Genomic DNA, 10,773 nt, shown 5'->3' on the forward strand with positions numbered 1-10,773 from the left:
CCTGACATTTCCAGACTTTCCTTCCTATTGATCAGTTTTTTGTAAACATTCTTTGCCTTAACTGTTATACTTTAATCACATCATTTTTAGAAATTATTACTGCCTGCTTAGAATCCGTGTTGGTTTTAATTTTCATAATATGTCTGTTTCTGTTTTACTAAGCTGAGCCACCTGTTTCAACTCTTCTTGTCTCATGGATTCAGGGAAAGAACCGTAGGCTATGTATAAGAGGTTTCATTTTTTCCACAGTGAAGTAAGACATTGTTCTTATTCTTCATGGCATTCAGAATTCCGCACAATTGCCTCTTTTGCCCTTTTGCATTTAAAAGTGAGGTAATTAGATTTCCTAAGGTTCAATGGTCAAGAGCCTTCTCATCATGGGGAGTTGCTTCCCCACACTCCTCACAAGTGGAGTTGTCTCACATAATCCAGTTATTGCTATATTGTTGTTCCGAAGGAACTGCTTTTTCAGAGAGCGAGCATAGCATGAAAATTCACACTCATATTTCCTTTTGCTTTCCTTGCCAAGTTACTTTTTTCCAGGACTTGAAAACATTTACTTACTATTCAGTGACTTTGTTTTGAGAATTTCTAAACTTTTTTTTTTTTTCATTTTTATTGGGATTTGGGTGAAAATTTACAGAGCAAATTCATTTTCCATACAACAGTTCGTATACATTTTGTTTCATGACACTGACTGCAATTCCCCACAGTGTAACAGCTCTCTTCCCACTTGCTCCCCTTAGTTACCTGGGAATTTCTAAGCATTTTCATCAAAGATATTTTCCTTTTGCTTCTTAACTCATCTCAAATATGTCTAAATCTTTCAGAGAATGTTCTTCCTTATTGTTTCACGATATTTGTCAGATATCTGATAGTCAAATATATTATTAATGCTAAACGAATCGGGAAAGAATTTGTGACATGTTAGTATCAAATAAATGGGTGTCCAGCTCACCAAAATGATAACACGTCTTGGTATAGTTCTGAGAGTTGACATCTTAGGCCCACTCTGCTAGCCTTTCATCTCTCTTTCTCATTTCCCCAAACATAAAATATTTTTACCTTTACAGCAAGCAGCATATATATATTCTAAAACCTTGGGTATCTGATTTTTAGTCAAAATTGAATAAGCACACAAAATACACATTCTGAGCTTTACAGAACCAGGCAAAACATTTTGCTTTTACAGCCTAATGGCAAAAGCAACCTTGCTGATAGTTGGCTAATAACTCTTTTAAATGATAGAGTTTGCAGCCTATGAAGGAAGAAAACAAGATGGTGAAGGGATTAGGGAAAAGCTTCCAAATTCCATTTTGCCAAAGAAGTTAAGGAGCTCAAGTAGCCAAGAGTTTTCTTTCTAAACAGGTTAGTTTAACATTCCAGACAGTCTGTGATTCAAATTCGTCTATTCTTCTACACATCTTCTCAGTGAGATTCTTCTGTGGCCTCCTGGGAAAAATTCAGCTGAATTCATTATCATTGAGACAGTCCCAGGCTCCATCTGGTTTCAAATGTGATGGCCATCAGAGTGGCCAGCATTGATGGTCCCTGTGTCTGTGTGTGTATGTCTGTGTGCATGCTCACAAGCATGCGTGCACACACATATGTGCGCACATACACTCATCTTATTAGGTTTTCTTGCAAACTTTATAAATTATAACTAGTTTAAATTGAAGACCCGTCTTCCCCATTTTCTGTTATTAGTTGCCATTGAGTCAGCCCTGAATGAAATGTTGCCCAGTCCTGTGCCATCGTCATTGTCGTGTTTCTGTACCATATATTCCCAGATAGAGAGATGCGTTGGCAAATTAATCTAAAAAGACCTCACCTTCTAAAGCTTAACAGAGAAAGGAAAATCCCTCAACTACTTGATCCCAGATTACTTTCAAGTGAGACAGTAGATCACTATTTGCACCATTATTATTATTATTAATTATTTTTTAACACAGCTTCCATTTCAGTGCTCCAAACCAATGTTTATTGCTGCATTATCTGTAAGTTTTTTGGGATCTTTCTCAATTTCAGGGCAGTTTTTTCCATGACAACACAGCCGAAAAGCCCTTCCCCCATATAACAAATTTTGATACCTGAGGGAGGGAACATTCCTCAAAAATAACACAAATAGAGTATATTCTTGCTAGAATTTCTAATTTATATTATTTCTAGGGAAAGAAGTTTATTCAATATAATACCCTATACCGAAAATATTACTTAAGATAAACATACATCACAGTGTTACATAATTTTTGTTATTTTCTCATCATTCCAAAAACTTAAGTATAATTTACACAGTCTAGATCATATCAAACTTAAGTAAAAAATACTTCATGATATTGGCCAAATGTGGAAAAAATGTACATAACATACACTTTGAAAACTTGTTCACAGTTAAGGAACTATTCAGTTTAATTCAGCAGATGTATGCTGACTGTTTATGTGTACCGAGTACATATAGGTGCTGTGACTGCTGCAAGCATTGCTGCCTTGTGCCTCCATTACACAGCCTGATCCTCTTCCTGTTTCTCAGATCCTCTCCTCCTGTTCAACCTCTCTCCCTCTTCTCAGCCCTTAAATGTGCCTATTCCTTATGTTCCTGTCCTTGCCCTTCTCTTTTCTCTCTATTCTAAAATAGGGGAGAGCAAAAAAGATTTTAAGACAGACAGTCAGTTCCCATGTTGTGCAGGGCATTGAATGAGTTGTTTGGTGTGGGTTAGCATCTCCCAAAATGTGTGCTGAGGATCAGTAGTAACCCTACACTTAGCCGTTTATAGGTATTCTGTCAAGGAATGGGGAAAGAGAGAATTCTGTGATTTAACAAATTAAACAGATCTTCGTTGATTGGCTTAAGAAAATCTTTAAAATCTACAGTACATTGTGGAGAATAGAGTATGCACACTGTTTTCCTAAAACATCTTTGACCTTGCAATACGTCTTCCAGTGAATTGACACTAATATCCCAAGAAAAAACACTGACACTGACCATGAGAGCCGATGCGGATTTTTGAGCAAGAAAGTCACACTTTTCTTGGGGAGCATTTAGATCGTCTTATCTTGGAGCTCATGCCAAAGTATGCGATTCTCAGAGAAAATAAAAACCAGCCATCATGAAATAGATGTCCTATCATTTTCAAAGAAAAATGAACCAAACCCATTGCCATCAAGTCAATTCTGACCCATAGTGACCCTATAAGATAGAGTTGAACCGCCCCATAGGATTTCCAAGGTTGTGAATTTTATAGAAGCAGACTGTCATGTCTTTCTCCCACAGAACAGCTGGTGGATTCAAACTACCGACCTTTTAGTTAGCAGTTGAATGCTTAACCACTGCACCACCAAGACCTACATTTTTTATATGGACCAGGGGAGAAAAACCAATAATCCAATTAATACTTTTCCTTTTGGAATTTCTACCAAGAAGCTCTTTCATGAGGATAAAATAAAGACAAAGGGACTTTTAGCAGTTAATATTCTGTCAGGTACTTATGAGTCAACTCCTTTGGTTTAGAGCTTTAGAGATGACTGTCATTGTGGCCATGTGACTTCTGAAAACTCTATCATTATTTTTAGTGATATTTTGATAGGAGGATTACGCTTTATTTTTTTTTCAATTCTTCATTTTGGCTACTAAGGCTAATTCAGTGTATTCCTTGATCCCTTTATTGCCACCTTGCTGTGTTTTGGTTTACTTTATTCCTTCTACTCAGGATACCATTTTCCTTCATGTAAACCACCAGCCAACTCACTGCCATCGAGTTAGATCCAACTTAAAGCGACCCCTCCTTGGGTTTCCGAGGCAGTATCACTACGGAAGTAGATTGCCCGACCTTCCTTCCGAGGAGTGGCTGGTGGGTTTAAACCACCAGGCTTCTGGTTAGCAGTCAAATGCCTTAGTCACTAAGCCACCAGGCATAGCTAAATTCTGTCCTTCACACTTTGGTTTATAGAAGCCTTTCCTCAGCCAGCAGTAACTGTTCCCTTCTCACCATACCTGAAGCACTTTCCTTTTGCCTCTCTGACAGTACTTCTAGCACTATAATACATTGCAGTTCATTCATGTCCATCCCCTACTGGTTTGTAAGCACCAGAGGATAGATACCATCTCTCACACATCTCTGGAACCTCCCCCTGGCTTCTCGTAGTTATTGCACAGCACAGCTATTCAGTGAATTTTGATTGATGAAAAAGTAACTGTGTAACTATTAAACCAGTGCCATCAAGTCAACTGCTGACTCATGACAACCCCATCTATGTCACAGTAGAACTCTGCTCCACAGGGTTTTCAATGACTGATTTTTGGAGATAAGTCTCAGCTATGAAGTATGCAAGAGAAGGCATTGCACAGGAGCAGTGACTACTGTCCTTAGCTTTAGGAGGAAGTCACAAGAAGGAATTATTCCCTGTACTGTCTTAGAGAAAACTCCACAGACCAGCAGAAAATTGACTTCTCTTTGCCTCTTCCAATGGTTCTTCAACTTTGTAGCCTTACAGCCATTTCTTCAAATCCTTTCACAGATTAAAGAAATGCTGCTCAGATGGGGGTGGAGAGGTCTCCCCAGTTGGTCCTTTCACCTCTTCTACGAAGTCCCCAGGACCCCGTGGAACACAGTAAAACCATTGGTTAGCCAGTTTACGATGATGGGCATTTCACAGGCTTTTACTATTTTTATTAATTATCACATTATTTTCAAAATAACTATTTTTGTACCAGAATATGTGATAATATGATTTTAACTAATCCTGAGAAGTTTTGTTTTTGCCATCAACAACTTAGTAACCACTTTCTTTTCTGAAAACCATTGATATGCCTAACCACTATAGTTAACTTCATTGCTCATTAAGGGAGCACAGAACTAAAATAGTTACATTGTCGTAATTTGACAAAGCCATCTAAATCTATGCATGTTTTTTTGAAAGCTCCCTAAACATGCTGCTAAATCCTCTAAAAAGCTACTAAACTGCTTTGGCAGCCATTAGCCCAGCATAAGCAGAGGAACTCTTTTCAGTAAGTGAACAAACAGAGAAAATATGCTGAATGGCTGGACAAATGTGTTTCAGCTGGCCCTTTCATTTACAGATATAAGGGCGCAGTCAATATCAATCACTGTTTTCCCTGTTGCCCTGAAAATCACAATATCTCTTTTCATCCCACAAGCTCTTTTCACCACAGTAATGTGTCTTTAGAATGACACTGGCATCAGCCTGCTTCCGCTGTCTGAAGTCCAGAGAGCTTAGAAACACATTTCAGGATTTGAGACTTGAACCTTCATCCCCTTCCGTTTTCTTACCGCCTACTCTCCCCCTCCCTTGGCCAGCCACTCTGCCCCACCCCCCAGATTCTTTTCAATTCTTTCAGCTTTCCTCACTGAGTAAACAAAATTCACTTCTCTGTTTTAATGCAGTTCTCCAAAATAAACGTAGACAACCCTATCTGATATTCCCAAGACTTAAGAGATGCACATAAAGAAATGCTTTCACGTGTTGGTGATACATCAAAGGTTGAAAGGAATGTGGAAATTCTATGCTCTGACAAGGTGTGCAGATGAGCCAGGCCTCACTCCATAACTGAGTATCTCCCTCCGGTGCCTTCCCTTATCACTTGGTTCCTGCCTCCCCAGACCAGGCATACACATTCCTCCTTTGTTGCCGTGTGTTAAAACTTGTATGTGCGTATTTGTTCCACCTCTGAGATTATAAACTACTTAAGAACAAAATGCTGTATCCTATACATCTTTTTGAAGCTACAGGTCTGAGTACTGTAGTCAAGAAATTGTTTTGGAATGAATAAATGAACAAGATGTTCTGTGTGTGATTGCTTTTCATCCTTTGGAAATTTTTAATGGAATGACTCTCACAGATACATTTTAGCAATGCACTTAGTGTTGTAGAAGTTAGCACAAATGAATATTTGGGATATTAAGTTTCTAAAAAGAGTATTGATTATTTTATTCCCCACCCACCCCCACCCTCATTTTTTTTTCTTGTTGCAGATTATAGCTGTTTGTAGAGAGGCAGCCCTGCTGGCTCTGGAAGAAAGCATTCACGCTAACTGCATTAGGAAAAGGCATTTTATACAAGCCCTGAACACTGTGACACCTCGAATTCCTGAATCGTTGAGACGTTTTTATGAAGATTATCAAGAAAAGAGTGGGCTGCATACTCTCTGAAAAAATGTATATACAGTATTCATTATGCAAAAATTTCCTTTCTAGAGGAAACTTCTTTTTTGTTTTGTTTTAATTTTATCTTGGGAGTGTCAAAAAAATTCCTTAATAGGTAAGATGTATGAAATATGTTCACTGGAGTTGAGGGCCTGTAGTTCTTATGGACGTTTTAAATCATATGAGTTACAATGAAAATATCTCTGGACATGAATTGGAATCAGTTTTGTCTGGAAATATGTGCTGTTTTTTTAAAAAACAAACCATTAGCCTTTATATCTTTGAGATAGTTTATTCATCCCATGCAATACTATTCTTACTTCAGAATCCGTTTCAGTACCTTCCTAAATGCAAAACCTGTGGACATAGATTTTATATAAGAATATAACATGGGAACGATTGGAAATTAGAAGTAGATGATGTATGGTGAATATTCACAAGTCTTTATTTTTGATGGCCAACCAGTGAAATGGCGGACTTACGTAACTTTGTTTCCAGATATGTTATTATTCTCATTATAATTCATACTTCATTTTCGCTATAGTCTTCTTAACCTGTACTGAGGGCAACGAAAAAGAACTGAGAGTTATTTCAAATAATATCTTTTGAAAGCTTGAAAAATTATAAATGTAAGCCTAGTCTGGACCTAGAACAGTAGGCTTGTTTTTTTTCTTTTTACCCCCAGAAAATGCTATGAATAAATCATATGAACTGTTTGTGTTTTAACCTGTACACATTTTCAGGTTACCATTAAACATTTCAGTTCAAAGATAAGCCAAATTGTACTCCTAATCATTTGTCTGAGGTTACATTCTAAATATGTGTATTTATGCTTTTCGTTATTTGTCTTTAGGATTTCTTGACACTTTAACACTGAGAAAAACACTGTTGGACAATGATTCCCTGACTTCCAGTCACAGGCTGTCAATGAAAGGAATGTGCCTTAAACCTGTCACTGTAATCTTTGAAAATTCCCAGAAAAACAAGTCAGGTGAGAAATACTTGATCATCAAAATAATGGGCTAGGTAACTTTGTAGTGGCAGATACTCTGAAGTCATGACTCAATTATTTCATCCTCTAACTATCAGAAATAGATTTGTAAGGTATTAATTTCCAGACAGTTTTGGTTTATCATTACATAAAGTCACCCAGACCAAGAATGTGTACTGTACAATATAGTAGACACTGGTCACATATGGATACTTAAATTTACATTTCATTAATAAAATTTAAAACTCCGTTCATCGGTTTTGTTAGCCACATTTCAAAGGCTCAGTAGTAGCCACATGGAGCAAGTGTCTATTGTTTTGGACAAAGCAGGTTACAGCATATTTCCATCACAGGAAAAAAGCTATATTGGACACTGCCGATTTAGAAAATAAGGCTAACACATGGAAACAGATAGAGCATGGGAATAGAAGTACTTCCACATTCTCCATTTTCCCTTTGGTTATTAGTGATAAAATCATGAAGAGAAGACCTTAATTTCTATATAAATGCATTGCTGAGGGCACGAGAAATTTTACCCCCAAAGGCCAAAACAAGAAAATAAAAGAAAGCTCATCCTTAGTAAAATAAAACCGGGACAGTAAGTTTGAATGGATACTGAGGCTCTCAGGCTAGGGACTGGGTAGTAGGGCAGAGGATAGCAATCTCGATTAGCAAAGAGTTTAGATGGTAATGGCCACTCAGCGCTTGCACCTCTTGTGCCAAATGAAATTATAACAGTCTCACACATAATGACTAGATCTTTAAAGACCAACACCATCAGTGTAAAGTAGACAAGAACAGAAATCCACTGGATGGGAAAATGATAAGGAACTTTCTGACTTGGCCTGCACATCAGATTTAAGTGGGAAAAAAAATGGCCCTTCTGAGAATTCTAACCATGGACTTTCCTTCCAAGCTAGAAGTATCCTTGGGGGGTGACTGGAAGCTGCAGTAGTTGGAGCGATATATCCTCAACTCCAGCCACAGTGGATCCTAACATCTAAAGCCCTGCTTACAAAAAACTCAGAATTCCAAAGGATGTGAAGCAGTGAGCCACTCACACAGTGCTGGTGGAAACATAAATTGGTACCACGGCTTCAGAAAGCAATTAGCATATCTAGTAATATTGAAGACCCTAATTTTTTTCTTTTTTTTAATAATCCAACAGTTCTCAGTATACAGGTACTCCCTAACATACAACAGGGTTTCATTCCAAATACTTCATCATAAGTCACTTCTGACCTAAGTCAAATATCTCATTTTTTAGTTTTCATCATTATTGCTTTTTATTACTGCTACAATTCTGTCTTTGAATGCCATGAAACCAGGCATCAACTACACCTCTTAGTGAGAATGATAGCATCAGCAAATTATGCCCTGCAACATTGTACATAGGACATATTACTAAAGATAAGATACATAAAAAAAAATTTTAATGTACAGTTGTCAGTGGTTCATTGCAACTCAAATATGTCTTAAGCCAGGGACTACCTGTATATTTCACAGCAACTCTCACGTGTATAGTGAGAAAAGAACAACAAAGTTCATTAAAAAAAAAAAAAAAAAAATCACTACCATTTAGTCATTTCTGACTCAGAGAGACCCCCATTTGGGTTTCCAAGATTGTAAATCTTTATGAAAGTAGATCACCCCATCTTCCTTCTGCAGAGCAGCTGGTGGATTTGAATTGCTGACCTTCCAGTTACCAGTCAAGTGCCTTATCACTGTACCACCAGAACTCCTTACAAATTCATAGTACCCTTATTTTTAAATAGTAGGAAACTGCAAACTATCTAAATATCTGTCAATAGGAGAGTGTAGTAATATAGAATAGTTATACAATGGAGTATTTATGGCAGTAAAAAATAATTAGAACTTCAGGTGAAATAGGCACAAATCTCAAAAACAAAAGAAAAAAAGTTTTCTGAAGAAAGCTGTATTTATATAAATTTTAAAGCATGCAAAATAATATGTTTTTATGGGAACAGGTGTAGTACAAGACTACATGGCTGGAAATGAAAAACACCAACTACTAGGAATAATTTTCTCAAGGGAGGAAAATTGGGATGCTTCTGTTGTATCAGTAATGTTCTATATCATAAACTGGGGGAGCTCTGGTAGCGTAGTGCCTAAGGCAATTGACTGCTAACCAGAAGGCTGGTGGTTCAAACCCACCAGCCACTCCTCGGAAGGAAGATGGGGCAATCTACTTCCGTAGTGATACTGCCTCGGAAACCCAAGGAGGGCTGTGTCAGTCTGTCTCATTGAGGGTCTTTCTCTTTTTCACTGACCCTCTACTTTTCCAAGCATGATATCCTTTGTCTAAGAACTGGCCCGTCCTGATAAACATACCCAAAGTACATGAGACAAAGTCTTAACCATCCTCACTTCTAAGGAGCATTCTGGGTATACTTTTTCCCAGACACATTTGTTTGTTCTTCTGGCAGTCCATGGTATATTCAGTATTCTTCAACACCATAGTTCAATTCTTCTTCAATATTTTATTCATTGTCCAGCTTTCTCTTGGATAGAAGGCAATTGAAAATACCATGGCTTGCATCAGGGGCACCTTATTCCTCAAAGTGACATCTTTGGTTTTTTTAACACTTCAAAGAGGTCTTTTGCAGCAGATTTGCCCAATGCAAAATGTCATATGATTTTGTGACTGCTCTTCTATGTGGGTTGATTGTGGATCCAAGTAAAATGAAATGCTTGAAAGCTTCAATCTCTTCCCCATTTATTATGATATTGCTTATTGGTCCAGTTGTGAGGATTTTTTTCTTTATATTGAGATGTAATTCGTACTGAAGGCTCCAACCTTTCATCTTCATCAGTAAATGCATCCGGTACTCTTCACTTTCAGCAAGCAAGCTTTTTTCATCCATATATTGCAGGTTGTTAATGAGTCTTCCTCCAATCCTGTTGCTGCGTTCTTCATATAGTCCAGATTTTGAGATTATTTGTTCTGCATACAGATTTTGTAAGTATGATGAAAGTATACAACCTGATGCATACCTTTCCTGATTTTAAACCATGTAGTATCCCTTTGTTCTGTTTTGGTCTGTGTACAGGTTCCACATGAGCACAATTAAGTGTTCCAGAGTTCCCATTCTTTGCAGTGTTATCCATGATTTGTTATGATCAACACTGTCAAAAGCCTTTGCATAGTCAATAGAACACAGGTAAACATCTCTCTAGTATTCTCTGCTTTCAGCCAAGATCCAACATCAGCAATGAGGTTCCTCATTCCACATCCTCTTCTGAATCCAGCTTGAATTTCTGTAATTTTTTTGTTGATATACAGCTGCAATTGTTTTTGAATGATCTTCGGCAAAATTTTACTTGCATGTGATATTAATGGTACTGTTCAATAATTTCTGCGTACTGTTGGATCACCATTCTCTGGAATGGACACAAATATGAATCTCTTCCAGTCAGTTGCTTCCAAGTTTCTTGGCATAGGCAAGTGAACTCTTCCAGCATTGCATCCATGTTTTGAAACATCTCATTTGGTATCCTATCAATTCCTGGTGATTTATTTTTCACCAGCACCAGTGCAACATGGACTTCCTTCAATACCATTGGTTCTTGATCATATGCTACCTCCAAAAATGATTGAAT

General features: G+C 37.6%; 1 protein-coding gene across 1 annotated transcript in view; it reads left to right on the forward strand.

Annotated features, from left to right (window-relative positions):
- SPATA5 (spermatogenesis associated 5) overlaps window positions 1-6,167 on the forward strand; it is a 594,939-nt gene extending 588,772 nt beyond the window's left edge. The window contains exon 16 of the mRNA XM_042781734.1: window positions 5,991-6,167. Coding sequence (XP_042637668.1) covers window positions 5,991-6,167 — 177 coding nt within the window. The remainder of the gene's footprint in view (window positions 1-5,990) is intronic.
- Window positions 6,168-10,773: the final 4,606 nt, after the last annotated feature.

This window comes from Orycteropus afer, unplaced genomic scaffold (assembly GCF_000298275.1).
Source record: "Orycteropus afer afer isolate SDZICR_OR568_19922 unplaced genomic scaffold, OryAfe1.0 scaffold00162, whole genome shotgun sequence".
Classification (NCBI taxonomy): Eukaryota; Metazoa; Chordata; class Mammalia; order Tubulidentata; family Orycteropodidae; genus Orycteropus; species Orycteropus afer.